The 26,521-nt window shown below is 35.4% G+C and overlaps 1 protein-coding gene across 7 annotated transcripts in view; it reads right to left on the bottom strand.

Moving 5' to 3' along the window:
- The window catches only part of LOC126866137 (tudor domain-containing protein 1), a 308,571-nt gene that overhangs the window by 164,243 nt on the left and 117,807 nt on the right, over positions 1 to 26,521 (bottom strand). The window contains exon 2 of one of the 7 annotated variants that reach the window (XM_050619311.1): positions 5,220 to 5,287. The exons of the other annotated variants lie outside the window; for them this stretch is intronic. Within the exon in view, the coding sequence (XP_050475268.1) occupies positions 5,220 to 5,222 (3 nt within the window). The 5' untranslated portion in view covers positions 5,223 to 5,287. The remainder of the gene's footprint in view (positions 1 to 5,219; positions 5,288 to 26,521) is intronic. 7 annotated transcript variants of the gene reach the window in all.

Genomic DNA, 26,521 nt, shown 5'->3' with positions numbered 1-26,521 from the left:
TAACATTTCTCTGAGAGAAAGCGATGTTAATTATGAATGAATCACTGTAGTTGAATTAATCTCGAATAGAAAGGAATAGCTAAAATTTGTTGCATCTCGATACGGATGACCGGTTATTGGTAAAGATACGAGGACGAAAGAATATGACGTTTGCTTCGATAAACAAAGAAGAGAAAAGATATATTGGAAAAAATGGGCGAGGGGAACGCGAAGAAAATGGGAAATAATATGGGTGCTGTTAAATTACTTTCTTCGGGACGGGGAAACGGCGCGTTTGTTTTTCCAGTCTTTAATTAGCAGCCGGTTTAATAATTAATGGAGCGAAGATTAAAAGCCCAAGCTCGGCAAACTGCGGCCGAATTCGCGAATTAATAAGTCCGAGGGAAAATATGACCGCGGAAATATCGACATGAAACTGTTTCGTACTCGGTAGAACATATTCCAGTAACTCGGATCATGTGTTCATTGTCTATTTGTTTTTAATCCATGCGCCATATTAAAACCACAAATAGGCATGTGAGATTTTCATGAGAAAATTAAGGTATGGAATATTTATAACACTAAATATGTAGAATATTTTACGTAAATAAATAAATAGAATATTTTACGTAATTGAACACAGTTTATACATATTACTTAATCATTGTATGTAACATGTGGTACAATAAAACAGTAGGTTTGTGATTCATTTGTGATTCTATATCTTCTTAAAATTTGTCCATTTTTCTTAGTTTCTTACTCTGGACGAAAGAAGAAATACCTCAAATAACACGTTTCCTAGCACTGTGAATGTTAGAGATGTTGCCTTAAATTTAATGAAAATTTAACGGCGGTGAGAGAGCAAATGAACTATTTTCTGAATTTCGTAAAGGACTGTCACGCTTCTTGAAACTCGATGAAGAGACACTTCTCGAGTTTCCACGCGAGCGAACTTCGCACTTTGCGTTTTACACAGGGTGCTTGGGCTAATTAGCGGTTAAACGGCCGCTATCTTCGATGACGACAGAATTATAAAGACCAAACACGTCGCAAGTGTACGAAGAGTCCTTTTTGAATCGTAGATCCTGTTACGGAAACCATGTTGTACAAACACTGTACTAAACGTTTAAATTACTTGTATTTAGTTAAAGATACCTTTCTAGGATATTTAGAATATTCTTTGAAGATGACTGATTGACACTTGTTCTTGAATATATGAATAGATAATTTGTTTTGTGTTTTCATTATCCGAATTGATAATTTTAATTTTCATTATTATTCTCATATTTTACGACCTTTTTATTCATCTATAAAAACGTTCGTCTAATATCGAAACTAAATTTTTTATTCTCTCGAAGCTGATAAATTTCATTCCTTTTTCCTAACAGAATTTTATGAAAATTTCTATTCTTTGTATTTACCTAAAAATATCTTATCTTATTCAACTTCCAAATTTTTTGAATTTATTTAAAGCAACCTATTTGTGTGATCAATGATTCTGAATGTGTCCCAATCATGGTATATGCAACGCTTTATTTAATAGTCTTCGTTACCTTTTATCTCGTTTTAGCGTCGAATGTTATACGGCGAGGATCGAATTTATTGAAATGTTTTCAGACACGGTAATTTTTTTCGCTCCCGCCAGGAGCAGGATAATGCCTAATGGAGAACATTAATAATTTTCACGAGTTTCGAAAGCCGATTTACCTTGCCACGGTAATACGACGTAGCAGCGGATACGATCGAACGAGTTCGAAATTCGTCGATTCCGTCCAGCGAAGAATCTACAGATACTCTATGAAAATAACTCGTAACGAACTTTCGCGTACAATTGAACTTTTTCATTTGTAATTATTCACTCGTATAGTACAAACATTATTATTATGGTGAATTTTAAAAATGCAACCATGTTATTTCCAAGTAAGAATCATAGGAAAAAACACGATAAATATATTTTCTTTTTTTAATTGCGATACTACTTAATGGTTAGGAATGAATATTTTAATATATTTATATTGTTACAAAAGAAGACTTGTTAAATGCAGGCAGACAAAAGTTTTTGGAAATATTGGGTTGGCAACTAAGTGATTGCGGATTTTGTCAATAGCACCTAATGGAAAAATCCGCAATCACTTAGTTGTCCATTAGTTCTCGAATCTACGATGTTTCGCAAAATTGATAATCGTTCTAATTATGCTAAGACTACAAAACATACGAAAAAGAGAGATTTTAGAGAGAATAACAAATATTTATTATATCTTTCGGTGATATTTTTAATATTAAAAAAGGGAATTTATTTCATACGCAGGATAAATTTACGCGAAAAAACTAAATAAAATTCAGGCAACGATTAAAAAAGATGAAAGTAATAAAATTCAATAATCGAGATTACAATATTACCTTACAATTTCACATTATAACGAAGAAATGACGTTCTTTGCGAATATAATTCGCATTTTCCTGGAATTCCAATGCAATTCGATCGCTGATAAACGATATTGTACGCCGCTGGCGTAAAATTTCCACTTGAAGCAATTATTACGATACTTTAACCCCCTCGCGTGCTCGAATGTAAAAGCTGGAATTTTTCCCTTGTGGAGGACTCGATTTATATCTTTTTTTAACCAGCAAAAGCAGTTACGAGTGGCAATTGATCGTGGAAAATAACGATCATCCACGCGTTTCACCCCTAATCGTTTCGTTGGGCTCTCGCTCTCAAAAGTAGAATTTTTCATCCCTTTTCTTGTTGTTAATAATTTATAAAAAAAAAATCACGCAAAAATTAATCAAAATCGATCAGTTTCTTTTATCATTTCAAAACACACATTCCGTATTTTTTTTCTTTTTTCAACGAAATATGTGGCACAAAAATGGTAAATATTTTGCGATATTATAGTTACCTTTATACAGAGAGTCGAAATACGGAATTTAATCTCCGAAAAATGTAGCATTTCGACTATATTTTTAATCCACTTTATGTTTAACAAATATTTTGCCACGGTTGTGAAAAAAGGTAGAAAGATAATTTTTTATATCCAGAAGAAAGACTGAAATGAAAAATGAATAACATTAATAGTGTCTGAATTTTAGACTATGCTTTAACCGAATATTAAAAAATCGTCTAATGAAATGGATTTTCATAAATGTTTACGCGTTTCATCTACTAGAATCATTTTCGAAACATCGTAAGAGTTTAACGAACAAATCAAAGTATTTTTACTGTGTAACGAATTTATGACAAAATGAATTTATTTATCACTTAAAAGTATCTTACGACTAATAATCTAATCAAATAACATACTCCTACAATTTGTATGAGACTTTGTATTAATTTTAATATATCAATATTTGGTCGGAAAATATCAATGAAAATACAAGGATTGAATGCCGAAAAGAAGCCATTACAAAATTCGAAACAGTATGTTTATATTGTTCATTATCTCGCCTATCTCATATTTTTAGATTCCAACTTAAAAGTAACTTTCTTCATTATCATACTAAATGATACACAGATGAATACACTTGATGCGACTTTTTCGTGTATTTCAGACGGAATAACACGAACAGACTGTCTCGTAAAAGTGAATCACAGGAGTTAAAAGACAGCGGAAAATATTGGAATCGAAAGGAAGAAGATCCACAATTTCCTTCCGGAACATTTGAACGTGTTGGTAGGAGTAGCTGGATGAAGAAGAAGAAGCCACGAAACCGGGCAGGAAGGGTTGGAAAGTTTTCCAAAGCCGGTCGAAATTTACAAGCGAATTCGTTAATCCGGTACGAAACTTTGACCGACTACAATCCATCGACTGAAATACTTGCTCGACTGTAAGAACCGGGAAATGTTTATCGGGTTGTAAAAGTCAGATACTTATACGAGAATTAATTAAACGAGAGAGTTGCAGGAAATTAGTTTGCCAGATTGAATTTCCTCCCCTTTGGATTAAGCGTGAATCTACTTGAATCGACTTTTTGCCAGTAAAATTTCAAATTTTTTCCGACTTTATAGTGACTTATAACTTTAAGTAGAAATTGAAAAAAAGAAGGCTGTCTCTAAAGTCACATAGGAACGTTCCTAAAAGAATTGTTGCTTCCTTAGATATTTTTAGTAGGATTAATTAAAGATTAATTTCTCAGAAACTAATTCCGTGATTTCGTTGGAATTTTGGAAATATAAATCGTTAAGCAAAGAATGGAATTATAATTCCTAAATTTGAATTTAAAAAAAAAAAAGCATATACTTTCACTTACTATCTCTAAACAATATATTTGTTGTATTATTTTTATTATATTATACAATATATATGTAATTTTTATTGCATTATATCTCAACGAATTTTAAGGACCTAATTTGATTTTCTAAATTCTTTTACTGTTTTTCCTGCGGTAAATGAAAACCACGTATCCATTTTGTGTCTCGTACATTATACACCGATTTGCTAGTGCGCTTGGAAGGTAGATGTTCCTCTTAATCAGCGATAGTGCGTATGGTTTATGCAAGAAGCTGCTCTACCACTTTCTTCGCGCTTTTGGGTCTACGCTTGGATAACTATGCCCATGAAAGTTACATAGAATTCGAAAGGTCATGGTTTATAGGGTTGTTTCAATATCGCAAAATTTCGCTTTGACTTTTCTGGCTCTGTACCTCAGATACCTCAGATTCTTTACGACATTCACGAAATTTTTTAAAGATTCATTGTAAATCGAGTGGAATGTTTGAAAGTCCAAAGACGTTACATCGTTCGTGAACGTTCAGCGTAGAATTAAAAGATTTAATAAAAATCTATTTCTAGAATTTTCTTCTTTTGTAGATTTTACTATTCCGAACATCGACCGATAAAAAATAATGTACGAACTTGTACAATTTTCCTCAATAGTGGCAAGATTCTCAAGTATAATTTGCGCCTAAAATTCACAGAGTCAGTGAAATCAGAAGCAATGTCTTAACTTCAACCGAACTTCTGAATTCATTGACGTCAAATAAATGGTCGACACATCAACGACGAAATTCTAAGATGTATTCTCCCTTGTACATAATACGAGTTTCTATACTCATCGTCAGAGTAACTCAAACTAATTGTACTTTACGTATCCCAAAAATTCTTTAAAAAAAAAATATTTTGACGCGAGTAAAATAATTTTGTACATAATAGAGTGCAATGACAATAGAAGATTAAACGAAGAACGTTTCCCAGAGCATGCAAATTATATAATTACAAATTAAAAAAAAAAATTCTTCTTACCATACATCGCCTTCACAACCTTCACAAACTTGCAGTTAATTAGAAGAACACTGTCAAAGGATACATACCTGAAACAGAAGGAAAAGAATTAATTATATATAAAATATAATAAAAATATTACACAATAAGAAATCATCGAGACATTGATAGTTTGTATCTGCATTATACTATATATATATACTTGCATAAGTAGAAGTTGGTAGAATATAAAATGCAATGAAGTGAAATTATGAAGTTTGTTGTAAACAAGAATTTAAATGAAAATGCATTTCAATCAGGAACTATCGATGAGGAGCCACCATATATTATTTAATATTGTCAACCCTTAAATTCAATCATAGATGAAATTTTGACCATCGCGATATTAAGCGACTCCGATATTGGCTACTAAACGAAACATTTAATTTCCCTCGTTCGACTTTATTAATTTTTTAATTCGAAAAACGATGCGCTACAGAGTAAACTTTCGCCTCTTCTAGCATTTCAGGGTTTAAACGTACATCGATCGAAATTCTGTATCTGGAATTTTTTTGTAAATTTACTATATCTAATGTAAGAAGTATGAGCGTAATAAATAACAAAGATGGATGTATTCGATACAAGCGCTATATCACAAGGTATGGAGCACAGATCTGTAAAGATTTCGAAGTTCCCGGGGCTTTTAAGGATTTCCTTTTCGGACGCTTTAAGAAGAGAATTTCCCTCTGGACGTTTCAAGAACTTCCGCAGACCTTAAGAATTCTTTCCATACTCTTTACAAAATCTCTCTGTACTTTGTAGGTCTTTCGAGTCAAAGAGTGCAGAATCTTATTCAAATCTTTTTCTTATTCAAAACTACCGAACGAAATCCTTCTCCTATAAATCACGATTGACCTATCGTTTATCAAAATACACGTACACATATCGATAAATACGCTACTTTATTTACTATCGCCGAGCTGACGAAAATCCTAGAAAATGTTTTGTTTTCCTACGTCTTTCGATGAAATCTGGTCTTTTCGCTTTTAGTCGATTTATTCGGCTTGGAAATGTTGGAGATGTGAGCAGGCTTACTATGAAATCGCGCAGAATATTTTCACGGTGTCGGAAACGGGTTGACGAGAAATTCCTTCGAAACACAGGCGCTATTGAACCGAAGAGTGCTCTCTCGGCTGGAATCGCGCGAAAATGGGACCGAAGCAAGTGGTTCTGTCGCGCGAGCAATTAATCCTCGTAATTACGCAAACTTGCCCTAAAAAACCGCTCGCCCGGAGTGCAATAAGAAAATGATCGAAGTAAATCAGTTTGAAAATCTTTGGTCGTGTAGATGAGATTTAGATTCAGATTTGAAGATTTTGAAGTTTGCTTTAGCATGTGCACGCACGTGCATAAGGTTTCACTTAGAAATGTTTCTCGAAGTTAGTTTCTCGAAATGAAAAGAGAAAAGGAAAATATTTTATTGCAATAGATATAGGATACTGTTGGAAATTATTAGGCAACGAGATTAGCCAGCTTAATGTGCATATTTGTACGAAATTGAAATATTTGAAATATGCAAAGATATAAATACATTCATTTGAAATATTCCATCACTTTTTGAATTCATACGAATAATTATCAACATTGATCTTTTTTCTTCTCCCATTGATCATACGTAATCCCTGAAGTCGTAGAAAACTAAGGTCTTTGACCCCCCAATTTTTAGCCGAAATTTCGATAAAATCAAAGAAACGATCGTATGGCGAAGGATCGATCTGGGAAAATATATTTGACGTGAATATTTTAATTAAACGTGAATATTTTAGTCACTCCTCTCTTGATTTTTAAATCGAAACGAATGGCTCGAAAATGCATATATGCCTTAGGTGTATCAATATTTAGTATGAAAAAGCTGCGAAGTGAAATTCAGTTCGCTTCCCGTGTAACCGACTTATAGCAATACGAAAGAAAATTAGCTTTTTAAAACTATGGAGCAAAGGAAATGAAAAATTACGTAACATTCGCCGCGGTACGCGATTGTAAATACGCAAAACGAGGGAAAATTAGCTTTTTACCTGATGTACCTAATGTAAAAATTCAATTTAACGTCCTTTAGAATGTACCGTAAATATTGTACATTGGAACGAAAAAATATTAACGTTGAAAAATTTCACAACAAAATATAATATAAAATTTTATTAATATTCTCTAGAATTTATCGTCGACGTGTTTGGACGTGAGAAAAATTAGCGTTATTGTATTTGTATAGCAAATGTAATGTAAAGTTTCGTTAAAATCCTTTGCAACATATTGTGAACACGTTCGAATGCGAGAGAATATAATGTAAAGAAATAAAATAAAAATAACGCATAAATATTAAAAAAGGATATACTGTACCTCCACCGTATACTAAATTAATTTGATTCCTGCTAATTCAGAATCACTTGTTAAAAATTGCTTATTGAAATTGTCGCGATGCTCGACATTTTTCAATGAAAAAACATGCCATAAAATGTACTCGTGTAATTGGTTACAAAAAATAGATGTAGTTTTAAATTAATATAATTTTCACTAATATTCTGTAAAATATGTAATAGATATATTTGCACAAAAAAAAGAATTATCTTCTTGAAATTATAATTATATACACAGCAAATAGAAGTCATGATAAAATGTCATTGTCAATATTTTTCAGAAAATATTTCATATACTTTCAGATAATAGGAAATTATTTTCTTTATGATTTCACGCGAAACAATATTAATATCCATTGGAATATATTATAATCGCAGATGATCATGTATTTCTTCATGATGGTACTAAAACAAGAAACTTCATAATTTTCCTTCATAAAGAAGTTTACGAGAAATTTACACGTTCAATGAGAAAAGAGTATGAATAATGCAGTGACAGCAAAGGTTTCTAACCCTTTTAAGGGACGACTTTAATTAAATGCCTGAAACTACTTCGACGGACCTTATTACGGGATGGACCTACCGGTTTGAACCGTTTCGACATCAAAAAGCTAAAGAACTACGGAATTAGTGACACTTCTAGTGTAGTAAAATTATTTACTTAATATTATCACAACAATTATAAACAATGAAGCGTCGTAGTTTTCAACTTCGCAAGATAGATATTCTTATCTTTCGCCACTTTAAGAAATGAAACAATTCAAGAAATAAATTCTGTGAAATCGCCGCACTATCAATCGAATATGAAATGCGATCGTATGGTAATTTTTAATCCCCTCTACCTTACAAAAAATCGATGAATATGATAACAAGTCGTTGCATTGTAACCTCATCGAATTTGATACATGCAGAATACTTATCAGGTATTGTTTCATACTAATCCTCGATGCAGCTTAATCTTCTTGAAAAATATTTGACAAAGAAGCATCGTCGTTGTTGTAGACTCATTAGTTATTGTAGTATCGTTGACATACGATCGTTTGAATTTGCGTAATCAACGAATCAGATTAAAGAAAACGCGAGTGGCGTGTAAAGCAGTACGTATTTGGATGCGTTAAATAATTTTCAAAAATAATATTTCATAGACGAAGACAACAAAGGATATACAGGGTGGTTGGTAACTGGTGGTACAAGCGGAAAGGGGGTGATTCTACGCGAAAAAAGAAGTCGAAAATATAGAATAAAAAAAATTTTTTTTTTTTAATTTTTCCATCGAGACAACGATCTACAGTGAGATCCGTTATAACGAGACGTGATAAAGTGTACGCGTACCGAACGAATACTCAAAGTCGATTTTCTCGGAAACAAAGCCTCAAACGAAAAATTTTTATTCCTCGGAAGGAATGTCTCGACGTATCCTTGATGCCTCCATCCTTTTACACGGAATTCTATTTCGATTATCTTTACGTTTGAAAAGAATATTCCACCTAGGATATCGATGAATTGATAAATATTAAATTAGCAGTTTTGAAGTAGTTTTGAAGAATCCTTAGTTTGAGAAAATCATGGACGATCAAGGTTGAATTTTAATATTAAAATCATTATGTCTCTAGTCGTTAAAATACATTCCTATATCTATCTAAAGATTTGAGGATCGATAACAAAATATTTGAGATAAATTCAATGTGCTACGTTTCTGGAAAAAATCTCAAAATTCATTAAATCTATGATTAAACAAATTTGCATACCTCATACGCGCAACTCATAATAAAGTACTGGAATCTTTTTCTACCATCTTGTTACGTTGGATCTCTAATAGCTAGATCTTAATCTTTTTCGTTTTTTTTTTATAGATTAAACCTACATAAAGAAATACTATCTAAATTTTGCAAAAGTCCGATATTAAAATTGTAATGAAATTTATGACCAGATTGCGAATGTTCGCACATTTATAACAAGTTTAATCCAAAGTAAAATTACGTATACCTAATATTTAGAAGCTGAAACAAATTTCTATCTGAATTATATTTTTCTAGTGGTCTTGGTAAAAATATAAATTTGCATAAACGTTTGGTCCACTTATTAGTAATAATTTTTCATGACATTTCTATATATCCTTTGAAGTTTGCAAATTTCTAAAAATCGTTCTTTTCTAATACACCGATATTTTCTAAAATTTCCAAATTTATAAAAATGCTATTTTCTTAAAATTTACCTTTTTAAATTTAACAAGCGTTGCTATACAGATTGGTTGAGTTCCATGATTACGTGTAGCTTATTGTTAGGTAAGAAGAGAAAAAGATGTTGGTTTCATTGCCGTTACGGTTTACAGACACACTTTTATTGGAACCTTGTGATCGTTTCACATAACGATACTTTCGTACGGCTGCATAGAGTGCGCAGGTTTTATCGAGAGGAGGAAGTCGAATTGTTGCACGAAATACAACCTCGGAATCCCAGTTGGTCACGGCACATTAACTTTCGACGAGAGTGTGTAAGCAAAACAAGCAAAAATAGAGCGCTGTTACACAAAGAGAAATGGGGAAAAGGATACTGCAATATTCTGATCATTGTCCGGCAATGGGAGTTTCGGTTCAAGCATAGGAATTCTCAAACGAAATCCTAGGATTCGTAATATTGTATTTTCCACTAATCAGGTTAATCAAATGGAATGAAACATATAAATAATTCCTTAAAAATTGTTGCTTTCTAAGAAAAAGTGTACTGATTGTACTTGAAAATAATTCTATCTCTTAAACACTGTAGTTGGATGGCATATTCTCCAAACGATCGTTACAACATTAAATTTAAAGACGCTATACTTAATTTCTGTATAAACCATTTTCTAGCTACGAGTGGCTATTGATTAGAGTACAAAATTCATATTTTTATAAATGAAATTTTAAAAAAGTGGAACTTGGACGAAAATTTATTTTACCCACTGAATGTCACATTTACTTTTAACAATTACACGCTATGCCTTAGATATCTCATACATATCTGCGTATTATGCGCATCACATGCATCTTTGAGCCTGCAGATTTCCCATAAATCCTGTGTACCCGTTACAATTATCGACGCGACTCTAAATAGCCGAATAAAAAAGAAAGGCTATCTAAAAATAATAGAAAAGACACAAAGGGGAAAAGTTTGAAGAGCAACCTCTCTCGATTTCATTGTTTAACAAGCCAGCTGAAATTCGTGAAAACTGTTTTCCCATTCGCAGCTCGTCCGAACGTATACGTTTCGAAGTCTTCTGTCACAACATGTCGAATCGTCGGGCCGTTTGCTTCTCCGGCGAGAGGGAAAAATTTCCCGCTTGTCATCGGATCATCGTAACGCGACAGCATCAATCGGAGCTAAAGGTTCCGATCACGTCGAAGATACAACTTTTAATTGATCGGCGAACTGCGACGACAAGGCAGACGATGCGTGGATAACGAGCGTCTTCGCATGTGCGTCTACGATACAAGTATAGCGCATTCCTCGCGACTAACTAACTGTTCCTTTGCTGACACAACAGAGATCCTCGTTCGAGTGAATTGAAGTACGAGTTATGTGCATACTCGGCTTGGATATAGCCGCGCCTGAAACCCAGACTTTGGATTTGTTAGACTTTCGTGCGATTCAGATCCAATCGATCGCGTATCTGGCGGAGTTCGTGCAAAAATTTGTTCACTATCAACGTTGTTGATGTACGCAGAACGTATCTATAGAACTCAGTATACGTGAATTTCTTAACTGCATCGTTCACATCATTAAACTCCATAATTTTGTTTATTCAATACTCGAGCCACCAGTAAAAGAAAAAGTGAAAGTTTTATTCCTGAAAGCTGTGAAAGTTTCAGTAACCTACAGGATATGAAAAATCGCATACATATATCGTTAGTAAAAGTATTCAATGAAGAGCAAAAGTATTATATTTATCTGCCGATACACTGACTTTCGAAAATATTCTATATAATTGTGCAAATCTATTCGAAGATTTCAAATCGCATAACATTCGCATATGCTACGTATTTTTTCCACGAACTTTTTCAGCTACGATTTTCAGGAATTCAACCGTGAAAGATGTCAAAGATTCACGAGCATTTGTGTCTAATTATGTATATTAAATTATCATGTCAACACTCTAAAATATATCAATTTAAGTAAAAATTTAAGAATATCGGCTTAAACTTAAAGGCAGATCTATGTAAATAAAGAATCTGGCGTGTAAGAAAATTGGATAAACTGACGCTATAGGAATGGCATGCACATAACTCGATACTATTTCGAAAGCAATTGAGAAGGTAGCGTGGAAACGCGAAGTGAGCGCGATAAAAATGAAACGTTGCACGTTTGAATAAATACAAATCATATGTAGATCCATCACTATTCTGCAAACAGTTTCGTTCGCAACGTATGTATACATCTCGCGAACGCCAACGAAAAATTCATTGGTTCATAACGAGAGCTAATTTCGAACTTTCGCACAGTAATGTACGTATTTTAATTGTGACTAGCTATGGTAGTGTACGTGACAAAAATAATATCTGTTCGTGGAAAAAAGTAAATTACTTTCGATCAGAAATATGGAAATTCTCTTTGTGATTGAAAGTTCGTGAAAATATACCGTAAATATAGGATAATAAAGAAAAATGTAAGGAAAACATAAAAGAGAAATTTAATAGAGAAATAGGAATATTATATAACTTTCAATGTAATTTGATTCGATATAAAACTTCTAAACAATTTAAAAAACTTAATAGTATAAAAAAAATGGCAAGCAGATAAATATGCAAAAATTTTTATCAATTAATTTACGATTAATGTTAGCATAAAAAATTCTGTAGTAATTTGAATAATTTTCCAGTAATAAAAAGAAAAATATCCGTCTAATTATACTGTACGAATATTTGCCCTGAAATTAGTACTACGTTATAATGAGATACGACGCTTTTTATGTAATTTTAAGAAGCATTTCAGGAAATGTGAAGACGCATCGAAGTGCAAATTACTGCGAGTAGACAGGAATATTGAAGAATTATGATTCTTGTATAAATTAAAACAGCCACAGTACGATGTGATCACTTTGAAATGAAAAAGCTGAACAATTTTTGCCATGTAGATTATTCGTTTAGATACTCGATTTCAATTAAGTCAGTATCGATGTAACGAGAATCCTTACGTTTTTCACGCGATTCAATTTCCCTGCCAGGTGATAAACGTTAGAAATTTGTACGCTATCTCCACGTTTCGAAACATAAACGAAATGTCTTTACATAAATCATTCATGTTTGTGTAATAAATATACGATGCTGTGTTAAAACCATGAAATTCAAATTTCATTATTTTACCATTATATAAATTGAATTAAATTGCACTATCGCGTTGAAATCCACGTTTGCTGATTTTACCATTGTTTTACGAATAGCTTTCTTCTTATTATACCTCGTGAGATTTACAATTTACGTACAGTTAAAAGTGAAAAACTCAATGTATTATTTATTAAATTGCAATTACTATGTACGTTACTAATTGTACAACGTTACGAACGTTTGTCAATATTCCAGCGGCTGGAAATAAATATTAGACGACGTTGAAAATGCCGAAATTGAAATTTAGTTATCTTACTGCGATTAAATTATCTACAAACTAGATAGTTTTAGTTTTAATGAATTCAATTGTGGTGGAATTAAAATTGTATTTTACTGTTATTGTAATTGTATTCTCTTATATCATTTACAGTTTTTATTTACCATTTAATATTACTTTATTCGTCACATTATTTGCCTATATTATACTATAATTAAATTATTCTAGGATCATTTTACAAATATATTAAATTACAGTGAAACTGTCGAAATCGAAATTTCGTTACTGCTCAATCATCGTTAAATGGATTTGCAAATACTAAATTACAGCAAACGCAATTTATTAATATTTATTAAAAACGTGACGTTGCAGGAAGGAAATGTGTAAAAGATGGTTCTATCCACCGAATTACAAAAACAAGGATGAAATTGAAAGAAAGGTAGCAAGTCTTAGCTGTTCAAAGCTGCTGATAGTAAATTGTATCACTGTCTCTGGCATTTCGCAGCTTTTTCAAAAATCTCTTTAGTTCATCTCGGCTAAGAAAGCTCGAGACTCGAGGTACACGTGCGCATACATACAACGATAATACACAGAGAAGGAAAGAGCAGAAAACTGGCAGGAGAATGACATAAGAATTAATAAAGAATATTTCTTGTTACTTTGTATACGTGAAATAATTTAAATAATTCGAAAATCGAGTAATTTGGTATCGCTAAATGAAATATTCCGAAGGGACTATATTTGCTTCGGAATAAATCAGAGAAATAGAAATTATCACTTTTGCAACCGGTACGTTTCTTCACTTCCTTGAAGCGCGCGCTGAATGCCATTTTAATAGGAGTAAGAAGTCTACTGCTGCTTGTCGTAAGCAGCATTTCAACAGAAGCGTATAAATTATAAATTTTCTTCGAAATATCGTGTTTGTAATTAAATGTTATCTCTCATTAAAGAAGATTATTAAAGCATTATTTCACTGAGCTAGTAAGTAAAACTCTTAACTTTGCATATACGTAAAACTTTCATGTATAAATCAAACTTCGAGCAAGAGCATTTTTAACTAAGACAAATACGTTTATCGTCAAGTTAAATAATAATTCCTTAAAACACGATACATTGTACATGCAACAACGTACAAGCAGTAATAATTGTTATGCAATAAATTTCACCTGATATAATAAGAAAAAAGATATTCACCATAACTGTGAATTCCCATGTATTTATGAGAAATTTGAAGCTGTAAAAATGCAAAGAGCCAAACAAACATACAAGAATATATAAAATACAGTCCTCGTTGTAACCTTCAGAACGTGAAACAATTATTCCCATCTAGCTTTCATCAACTTTTACCTACATAATTCAATTTCCACGAGCAGTCCTTTGAAAAATCCACAAAAACAATTTTCCCCAATAAAAAACCAAAGAAGAAACGAGACCTACGCTACGTTAAACGACAAACGTAACACCGCGACCACCATTATCTGGTTATTACCCAAAACCATGTACGCAGAAACAGCGGTATTACCGGTAAAGAGTATTCACAGCGAACATTGTGGGAGCGCATATAACGAACGGAATTCGGTGCGAATTACCGTTAAAAAATGTTCAGGAAACGTTCATCGTGACACCGCTGGGCGTCGAAATGTCTGTAAACTAATTTCTCGCGGACCAACAGGCCAGGAACAGGCACGCGGATTGAAACGCGAAGAGGAGTTTCGCTGAAGCAGGAAAATAGAGTTTCATGGAGAACGTTCACCGGGGCCTCGAAACAGGCAAATCCGAATTTCAACGCAACACGGCCCAAGTGTTACCCGGAGTGAAACGCGAGATCTCGAAGGCAGTGGAACTGCCAGCGTTACCAAAACCATCCAACCCTCCTCGACGTGTTCGAGATCTCAAACCCAGGAAACCGTGGAAATCGGACTTGTTCGAGAGGTGGTTTTCGCGCGTTGCGCGCAGAGGATGCAAAGAACACGCTCGGTGTTACTGACAGCCCGCCGGCAATTTAGTCGATCAAACTGCTCACCGCAGGGCCGTCCAAGGTGGAAAAGGTAAGGCCGTTGCCAGTGTTGGCTGGCTGGTTGGTTGGTTGGTTGGTTGGTTGGTTGGTTGGTTGGTCGCTTACTTGCTTGCACGTTCGCTACAACTAGCTTCGATGAGTGAGCAGCTTATCTCGCTTAAACAGAGCGAGTTCCTTTCCCACGAATGCACCTCGCGATCGTTTAACCATCGTCTGTTCTCGTTTGCTTTGGAATGTATGTAGAACGTTACGTTCGATAGAACCGCGAGGATTTTTCCTGGGTGTTTCTTTGCGGAATGTTTGAGGGAATTGTAAGATTTTTTTTCGTTCAGTTGAAATTTCATGCGTTGCTGGAGACATTAACAATTAACAGATCTTCCGTTTGATACGAGATTTTTATGGCAGATGTTAACATTGATAGAGATTTTAAAGAAGCGAGACATGGTCGTGGACTGTGAATGTATGATACAGCCTCGTTATAAGAATCGCTTAATAATAACTGGTCATACATGTACAGCTACTAGAATAGTAACTATTTGAATAACGTTAAGTAACAATACACGCAGAAATTTTCATATCGGCATGTTAAATAATTTAGGAAATATACTTTTGAAGAGAATCATCGTTCCAGTAAAAATACCTGATATCGATGAAGTATCGAGATGATATAATTTCACATTCGTGCAATATTAAAATCATTGTTCGTTATTATTCGTTTAAGCAGTTCCTACCAATAAACGAAATGGATAAATAAAATCGTCGAATGGCCAAGGAATTATACTTATCCATTTCCAACTCGAACCTCTCAGTTTCTCATCTCACCTCGCAACACGATTAACCCTCTACCCTCTCCAACGAAACAACCAACCTCGATTTTGCCAGCGTGTAGCTTCTCGTTATATCTCAAAAACGTAACTCGCCCCTAAAACAATCCACGTCCATAACACTCGCCGACTCGATAAGAGAAATTATATATCCTATATAGTTTTGTTAGAATCAACGCCAATACGTTGTGCGCCACTGCGAGTTTACTTCTGAGCACGCTATATAAGATACTCGGTACGCGTCTAATCAACGGTACTTCATCCCTGTGGCGAACGAAGTTTAGCCGGGCGAGCAAGATACCAGACTAGAACACGCCACTCGCACCAAGATCTAATTTAATCGACGCGAAATACGGCCGATCTACGTGAATCACCGCGCGTTTCCTATTTCCGGTTCGCGGTGTAACATTCAAGGGAACTGCATCGATCTTTCCTCTTACCGTTTCTACTCGAACGCGATTAAGCACGATGGAAGTCGATTCTCGAGTGTCGAGCAAGGTTAGACGATCGTAGATGTTACTTTGTGCAATGTAGGTGTTGTAACACATATGGTTCGATAAAGTAGCTACAATTTGCTTTCGACAAGTTTGATATCGTCGGGTGCCGTTCCGACAAATTTTTAAGCTGTTATAGGCTCAAATCTTTTTCATCACAACTGGAAAAAATAGGATCTTTTCTTATCTGCTAAGTATCATAATGAGTGTTTTGGACATTTTTATTTCACACAGTTTTATTTACACAATTACACAACAATCTGCAATCTAATTACGAGTGCAGTATTTTAACATAATTTAGAATTATCGCAAAAGAAAAAATTGTAAATGCTGCAGTAGTCGTTGGGTATCTAAGAATTTGCATTCGGAAGATTTCTCTCGACAATTAGAACAATACAAATCACAAAGATTCAAGATTTTAACCGAAAGAATTATTCGCACATTCCCATCTGCTTTTAACGCGGCATACAAATCTTCACCGTAATCTCCTGCATTTGACCGATCTCATAATCGACCAATTTCACCGATCATCCTCAGAATCTCTATTGGCATAAAAGAGCAACAACGATTAGATTAACTACTGCTGATTAATTACACAACGAAACGAAACTACCGTTTATAATACCTGCTTGTGAAACCTGGTTTCTACCGGAGGTCTGATTTACCACTTTATCATCCACGAGAAAAAGGAACATAGTGAAGCGTGTTACAAGAAAATTGCCGATACCCTTTCCATGGATACCGGCCGATTCCAAGCAGTTCCAAGAAATCGTACGCGTTCGTTAACTCAATTTCGAGCGAACTACGCAACGAGAAGGAAGGCAGCGATCTTTCGCGTGCATCTTTAGATGGATAGCCAATTACATGAAACCACGGGGGATAGTTACTTAGATTCTTACTTAGATTTTTTCCGTGGAATTGCATCGTTGCTAATATTACACCGGAAAGGAAGCAGATATTCCTGGTCATTACCGAGCATAATTTTACTTCGATATTAGACGCTGTCCGAGCTTGAATGATCGTGGAAAAAAATGACACCTGTTATTAGAGTCACTGGTTCCATATGTGAATGTTACGCGAGTTACGGTCACCTGATTATGTTGCAGAAACTGGTATATTGTCTGGTATAGTTGATTCGCTAACGTGTTTCGTGACGTAACAGATGATGTTTGAAATCAGAGTGAAAAGCGATAGAATGTGAATAGTTTGGTAGAAATATCGTTTGTTTAATGAATTTCTGGTATTTCGATTTTCCATTGAACGGTGTACAATTATATCGTATCCTTTCATTCGAAATTTTGACAATATTTCGTTATAGGTTTTCAACTGTTCCTTGCAACTTTTTCGATAGCGAACGTGTTAAGGAATTTGTGATCTTTAAATCGTGACCTTTACGCGAGAAATATACTCCATAACGGATTAAATTATATGTAATTCCGATTCAGTCTACTCTAAGCTAGCCAATATTTTTATCAAGTACGCGATGCAACTACAAATCATAAAAATGATTTATAGAGTCGAGTAAATCCATTAGCAAGTGGCATTCAAAGTATGAAACTTTCACTTGCAGGTTATATTTTCAGTCATCGACGTAATCTTGATCATCTGGATTTATGCGAACTAGGTTTAGAAAGGTTCAAGTTAATTACCCGCAATTATTTTTACTGCTCTTTCGTAAGCAAATCGCTCATTAATAACTATTTTAATTACAGTTAATCGTACGAGCTGCCACAAGACACGAAAGAAAACGAGTACGTTTTATTTAATATCATAATTTTTGCCGACTATCTCGACGATATTACTTCAAAATTTTGCTACATATTCGCTACAATTGATTTGTACTGTTCTGAACGTCATCGATTAATGCATTAAGAGATATGTAATTATACGATTCCGTTTGAAAAAAAGAAGCTGATATATCCATATTCTTGACGTGTTTCAGAGAAATTATGTTCCATTTAAAATTGTTCAATTTCAGTTGCTAACATTCGTCGATGTCAAAATTAGTTTCAGGGATCGATTTTAATAGCACACCTTGTACAACACTCGGTTATCTATCATGATCAATCAAAATTCTCGCAGAACCAGAACATATCGCTAACAAATTCCATTTGAAAACGTTCAAATTTTAAAAACCAATTATTACAAATTTTTCAACTCTTTCCACATATAATCTATTTTTTTCTCATTCTTTTCAACAACCCGGAAACTGTGACGTGTTTTTAATATTTTAATGAGCAAAAAAGGCTTACTAAAATGCAAGGAGTAAAAGAAATCAAAGTGTCGTTTTATGAAATATATATAACAATATAAAAATGTTTGTAATTCGAAAATTGAATTATCCAGACACCCGTGTCTCTCTATTAGTTTGGACATCGGCATATCTTAACATACCATGCAAACGATTTTCAAAATTTGAAAAGAAACAAATTGTTCGATTCCTCTTGCACCGTGTAAAAGTAATTCAATTTGCAATGGCCACACAGTACTTATTATAGCACGTGATACAAATTAATTACCCAATTATATCAAACTTTCATATCATTTAATGCAAAAATTTGCTATATTAAAATTCACTTACTTAAATATATAAAAATTATTAAGTACACCAAGGGCACGTGCAAATATTTTTCCCAGCCACCACATTAGTTCGTCGCTCTTTCCAACAACCCACAAACTATCGCCATACTTCACACTGTGTTCGCCTCAAAAAATTAAGGCCGCACCCCGACGCCATAAAGATAATTGCGAATCAGTTGAATCATCGATCACACGTGGTGCAGTCGATCGGATACAAGTTCTTTGCAGGGTCGAACGGCATCCCACGTGGCAGGTGAGATTATTACGTGGCTTTTCCCATTCGCCGAGGCCAGGCTCGAGGGACGGACGCAAATGTGGTCGTGGAAAGCGGCCGCTCTATTTACGAGGCGGATCGACGTGGCGTGCACGAGCTGAGAGCGATTAAGCTAGTTTGTGGCGCAAATGGACGAGAGGCAAGGGAGAAAGGATCGAGCGAGGCCGGAAAAGGGATATCGCATCTTGGTCAGGAGTAACGAAATCAACCGACAGCCTTTTGTTCAACGAATGAAAGGAACGATCGACTGATTTCGCGACGGAAAGGAAGCCGATTTCTGTGATCTAAGCCACTTTCAGAGAGCGTGACAAACCGATTAGAAGGGTGGCGAAATGTGCTTGCTGATGAAATGGTACTTCCACGCCTGGGAACTGATCGCGTCTCTTTAAGTTTGTTGAAGAGAATGGAAGTTTTTCGGTGTCAAGGTTGTCACGCGTGATTCGAGCAAATTTTTATATAAAATAACTTACCAAAATGTTATGTAGATATAGTTGCTTAACTCTTGTTCCCAGGACTGAGTGTCTTCGTATCGAAATCTAATTTGGAGACTCAAAGTGAGACTTCGAAATGTCCTTTCAGGTTACGATCAATTTTTTGCTTATCGATTATTAATAATAAAATGACATTTTCTCTGACGTTTTTGTAAAGAAGATACGATACAGTGAAACTAGGACCAGTTCTATCGGAAAGAAAATCATCTGGTTAATTAACAACTTGATAAAACACAATATTGCATACATGCGATCATAAAAATATTCAGGAATTGGATAAAAACGTTTGTCAAACGCGACATAAACTTTAAGATTAGGATCATTCGAAATCTAAAAATTTCGGAAGATAAAAAAACAGCAACGTGTATACGCGGCTCTGAAATCTTACTATGCTATAACTATAACAAAGCGAATAATTGTCCGGCAGAATTGTCGAGAAAGGAAGGCCGGTTAAATTCCCTCATGCAATGCTTTCCAACATGCCACATCATTTTCCACAACCAGCTATCATCAATCGCCCATCAAAAACTATTAAAGCTCGCGGATCAAAATGTTGGAAAGTAAAACCATTAAACCGGGCAACAGCAAAGTAACAAGCGTTCGAAACTATCCTCTGGGACCGAACAACGAAATAAAACAACGGGTGCTCGTCGAGGGAAAAGGTATCCGCGACAGGAGTATTTAAAAAACAATTACGGCGAAAAAAATTATCAATCACGCGTTTGAAAATGCCCGTGGCAATTACACGAGTGACGGCCACCGATGAAAATCATACGCTGCTCAGTATAATCAACTGAAAACGAAGCGCGTTTCGATGATCCACGCGTTGGGAACAACGCTCTCCGCTATTTTCCTACGGGTTTCTCCATAATTCATCGAGGGTGATATTCGCGCGGAAATGAACGCGCTCTGGGACTTTTATATCGGCGCGCAGGGCCGTCATTTCGACGTTTCACGCTGCACGACCTTTCGAAAAAGAAGCCGCGCGGCGCGAAATTTCACCGAGAGCCGGTCGTTTGAATTTTAATACGTTTCCCGCCATTGCAGCATTCAAACCGCACTTCAATTACAAAGCTATCGCGACCGCCAGTTTCTCCTGGGAGAGGTTTTTTTTTTTTTTTATGTCTCTACAGGTAATTCAAAAGCACCGGCGGTGCAGTAACGTTTGCATAAATCGTCGCGATGCGGGTTTGTGTAATGAATCGAATATCGCAGCGGAAAAGCGTGATTAGTGTATGCGCTTGTTGATTTTCTGACTTCAACGTCACTGGCTGATTAAAGAGCAGGGGTTTAATACGACGTGTAATCGAAAATGAAATCGATCTCATTTTACCAGAAACGTGACAATTGTTTCTGTTATCGAGAAAATGATCGAACGATCAGAATTTTGTATTAACGCAGCATGATAATTTAGGAATTTGCAAATGCCATTCGAGAATTAACAGAAGAACGCGACGAGTTCAGAATTACGTATTATCCCTCACACGACTTCCTAATTTAGATCTCATTGGAAAGTGTTGAAACTCGACGAAGAGGATGAGAAAAGAGAATGAAAATAAAGATGGCTGAGGTTCAATTATCGGTCGCGATTATAAGCGACGATTTAATAAGCGAATTCATCTAGCACGTTCGAACGACGTCAAACGTAATTACGTGGATAATGGTGACCGAATGGGAGCAAAAATTCGTTCGATACTTGGATGAGAATATTTTAGAGTTGAGTTTGAATGATATCGCTAGATTATCGATTGTCTTGGGTAAACTTAATTTACGAAGTACTTTAGGGAACTTTGGGTAACGTGGTTGTAAATTGACGGTGAGTTATGTGTTCGCAAGAGGGTTGAAAGTATATGTAATGCTTTAAATCACCGCTGTCAAACATAAGCTTAAGAGCTTAGAAGGTTTCTCATACTTCACCGAATATAGTGCTTACGTATGTGTCCATAAGTGGCTATCTGGATATTTTGCTGCACTTATGGTAATAGTATATACGAATTTGATTATAATGTACGAATTGATAGGGAATAAATGAGCAGTATTTATTATCTTTTATTTTTACAAAGTCACAGACTACGGTCAAATTTAGCAGCTTCAAGCATTTCTTTATTTAGAAAAAAATGTAATATCAAAAAAAGGAGGTATACGCTCGGTCTGTCATATATTTAAGTTCGAGTTTTCTTGAGATAGTATAAGTTGTAAATTTAAAGTATAAACTAAGAATCGTAAGAGTGCTGGGGAAGAGAGAAAGAGAGAGAGAGAGAGTGTGTGTGTAAGAGTGTATGCCTTGGTGACGTCAAACTTGTACGACAAGAAAGAAACAAAAGAAAAATTGTTCAATTCGCGCACTTACAGTCTCAGTTGTCTACAAGAAATCTTTAGTTTAGAAAAAAACAACCCGAAGACGAGGAGTTTGTTATACAACGAAACAGTTCCAAGATGTTTGACAAACCACGACATATTTTTACGAAAACACACGAAACGCTATGAAAGATGCAGGTTTGCACAGTAGAAGCGAACTATCTCTGAAACCATAACAGTCTCCTCAATCTGCAAAAAAAAAAGAAAAAAAAAATCAGAAGGCCAATTCGATATGTATAATTTCCAAATAGTCATTTCCATGAACATGGAGCCGAGCCGGGAAGAATTACACAAACAAACGACTCAATTTCACTCTGCATCGCCGAACAACAGCCATCCCCGTGAAGCACGAGTGCCATGAAAAATCAAGGATCGTTGAACCACGCCAAACAAAAGCGGATACAAAGTGCGAGGACGAATTGAAACATAGTCGGAGCGGATGGCGAACTCTCGCCAAGAGAATTGGCTGCGAATCTCCGTCTAGATGGAATAATAAAAACCGGAAAAAGAGAGAGCGATGCATGTTTCTGGCTTGTTTACTCGCGTGCGTTCATCTAGCGCGCGTGCACCGGCAAACACGCGCGCGGCACGCTCCAGAGGAAAATCAAATAGAACGGTGCTCTATTAAAAGTCGAACGGGCATCAGGCCGACAGGGGTTATGATCGCGCGTTTTAATCGCCGCGCAAATGACGCATGTTGCCCGATCGAAAATTCTGCTACGCCTCTGTAAACTTATCGACGCGATACCGCCGTGTTTTTCACGATGAAATATGCCCGACCGATAGAAAAATCGCCGATAAATGCTGGCCATTTTCTTGCTTTTTGTTTTTCATGTCGTTACCCGTTTGGTGTTTTGTTAGTGTTTTATCACGGGATGGAATAAAGTGCGCGTACATAGAGAAATTTATCAGCTGGAGCATTATAAGCGGTAATTAGAAACATCGCCGATAAATCCCCTTATATTTCTGCGCGTTGTTGTACGTGTTTGTCGACGTTTTTAGCGTTTCATTACGGGATGAAACGAATCACGCGTTTGCGAGGAAATTGAGAAGTGTGACGAAGTATCATAGTCGCGTTACCGTTCACAAGTATTCCAACATTTGATTACTTTTAATAGGACGAATTTTAATTGCGAGATTTCAGACGAATCGAACTATAACCTTCTTCTTTATGATTTTTATGGCTACTTATTGTGACAAAATTGTACGTTTGTAATTGTCAAATTTTGTACAATTAATAAAATGACAAACGTTAATTACGAGACATTTGTTAGAAAAATGAAACGTTCTACTGGCAAATATATATAACAGGGATGGATCATAGCGCTCTGTTAGAGTCATTAAATTTTCGTAGACTAATGCTTTGTACTTTCATTAAGATACAGCGTCATGCTTCGTGTTGCTATACAGTAGGAAATTCAAGTTACGGACAAGTTAATTGTAACTTTGTTGATTACATTCGTTCGCTCGGTTGGACGAGTAAATTTAAGGTTCGAGATGCATACGAAACAGCAATTTATCAACTCTTTGCTAGATCGAAAAAATCTGTTCGAATAAGAATATTTAATGACGCGGAATTAATGGAAAAAGAAAGAGTGAAAACAGTTTTTGAATCGTGACACGCTGCTTGTCACGTAGCATAATATCATCGTGTAAAAATGATTACACTCTTATAAAGTTAATCTTCACAGCTGTTTCAAAATGAATCATTTTTTAGACATGTTACTGTTCGATCAAATAACATATGAATCGTTATTTTTATATTTTTCTTCTTGAGGAAAATGGAAATTAAAGCCAAGAGACAGGAAGAAGAACGTTGTATCGCAGGAAAATCCTGTAATATTTTTAGCTGAAAACTCGATCGAATGGTGACGTCGCCGACGAACACGTGCCATCGCTGACGAAGAAGCCAACGATTATGGTATTTTCTCTTTCACCTTATTAACCGGCCTTTCTTCACCAGACAGCGTGTAATGCCGCTACCTGCGCTTTAAATTCTGTCTCCAACGTTGAAATTGTCTCGTCGTAAAAATAATGAAACAAACGTTCGTTGAATGAAAATTCGGTACTGTTGAGAAACGAACGTTCACGGGGAAATGTCCAATTTTCGAAGTTTCAAAGTTTGGAAAACGTCCATATTTCAAACCGAAATGTAAAATCTTTCAAACTTAAAAATTCCAAAGTTTACAGGTTCCAAAAGTCAGATGATCGATAATTGAAAATTTCAAGATTTCTAAAATATTAAAAAGTAAACATTTCAAGCTAAGATACAAAAATGAATATTTTACCAATATAATTACGACAGTGTTAATGATATTTCAAAATACAGAATATAATACACGCATACACGTCTACATCGAAGCATTTTGTAATATGTGTTCAAATTTTGTAGCGAGTATGTACAAAGCTATTCTTTCACGTCGTTTATGGTCATTCGCAATTAATAACGCAAACCTCTCGTAATAGATTCATTACGCAATGATGTTTCGAGAGTTCTGCGCTGATCTTGTATTCCGATTCTGCAACGCTTGCCAGGAATATTTATTACGTAGCTATACATCACTCCGTGAGAAAGGATCAGGGCCGATCGTGATGTAACGATCTGTTTCGTAGCGGTTACAGGGACAGAATTTTATTTGGAGTAAAAGGGAGCGAGATTGACTATCAGTGATTGTACGTATTCTCCGATACTGTGCGCAGATTCCAAGTTAGTTGGTCGTTGAAGATTGATATCGAGTGGCTTGACACGAAACACTCGAACATTAAAAAATTCCAACGAAAAATTAAGATATATTTCACGTTAATTAAGTAGCTGGTGCTTTTTTTTAACATTTCCGTGACATTATTATTACGAAATTTTTATTCCATGATTATGTAGTCTCTCATATAGACTTCTTTCCTATACAAAATTATTCCTCGTTACACCATTCACTCGTCTCGTCTCTCGGAAAAAGCAGAAGGATCTCGATCGTAGAACGAATCGAACAAATATCGAAATTGCGAGTTACATCAACGAAAACTCTATCGTTTCTTCCTAATCTGTTCTTAATTATTATCCCTTTAATTAATTCTTCGCTTTGAACGATTACAGTTTCATACAAATCTCTTCCTCAAAAATAATCTTTCGTTGCGTCATCACCTCTTTTATCCCTCGACGTAAACTGTAGCCGACACAATTGCAAGAAGAATAAAAAACGAAGAAACAAGGGCTAAATCGGCCGGAAGAGTAGCAAAGTGTATTCGGATGATGACAAAGGTATAATCCCTTCGGCCCTGTAAGCTTCTTCGACAGGGCTGGTGGTAGTTCGCCGACTGGGACGTGCAGAATACTTTGAGCGTACAAAACAAACTCGACACGATGATTAACCGGCGAATAGGATGGGCAAACCGACGAGTTTACTTAGTGGCCAAATCTACTAATAGAATGCGACGTTTGTAAGCAGACCGCAAGCTTTGAAACCGCGATTCCGTTTGATATCGGAAAATTTCGTCGGTGTCAGTTTCGGTCGTCCGTCCGGGAAGCGTTTAAAAGCTTCGACATTATAATTCCTATTTTTCCACTGCCGCGCTCTAGGACGAGGTTAGAAATCTAATTGTGACCCGTCGGAGACTTTGCTCGGTTATTTTGTTGCTGGTGGTTCTTAAAAAGTAGGACGTGATTTTCGAGCTGTGAAATACAGGAAATTAGACAGACGCACGTAGTACACGCATGAATTGGATAAGAAAATTTGTAAGTTTCCTTTTCTCTATGCAAGCTTAAGGAATTTCGAGGGAAAAATTTGCTGGTAAATTGGATAGAAAATTATGTAAAGTATTGTGTGTTTTTTTAAATATATTTGCAAGTATTATACGACGAACGTTAATACGAAAGTAATTTGTAATATCTAGGAAAAATAACGAAGAGAATTTGTCCCATTAGTTTTACTTTATTCAGTTACTTTCATTTCGCCCTGCGAAATGATGGTTGTAGCTGACAAGTCATTATTTTTACGTCATATTGTCATTTTATAAAAGTTTCGCTTTTTAATCGAAACAAATAGAACGAAAAAAGGTCGTTTTGTAAGCCGGTAAACATCTGCGTCCCAGAGATTCAGATTCCACGGAAGGCAAGAGGATTTCAATCTCCACGTTGTCCACCAATTGGAATATTTTAATCGCTTTTACCACGTCGAATCTAACACTCTCGCGCATTCAAGTTTCATTTCAATATTTCTCTACAATTTTACTAAGAATCTCAGCTTCTCCTTTCCTTTTCCCTTTCTATGTGTCTTCTTTTACATAAATGGCGATCTTGAAGTCTTGTTTCAATACGCGT

The sequence above is a fragment of the Bombus huntii genome, chromosome 5, assembly GCF_024542735.1.
Source record: "Bombus huntii isolate Logan2020A chromosome 5, iyBomHunt1.1, whole genome shotgun sequence".
Lineage (NCBI taxonomy): Eukaryota > Metazoa > Arthropoda > Insecta > Hymenoptera > Apidae > Bombus > Bombus huntii.
This window is presented reverse-complemented; position numbering and strand designations above follow the sequence as displayed.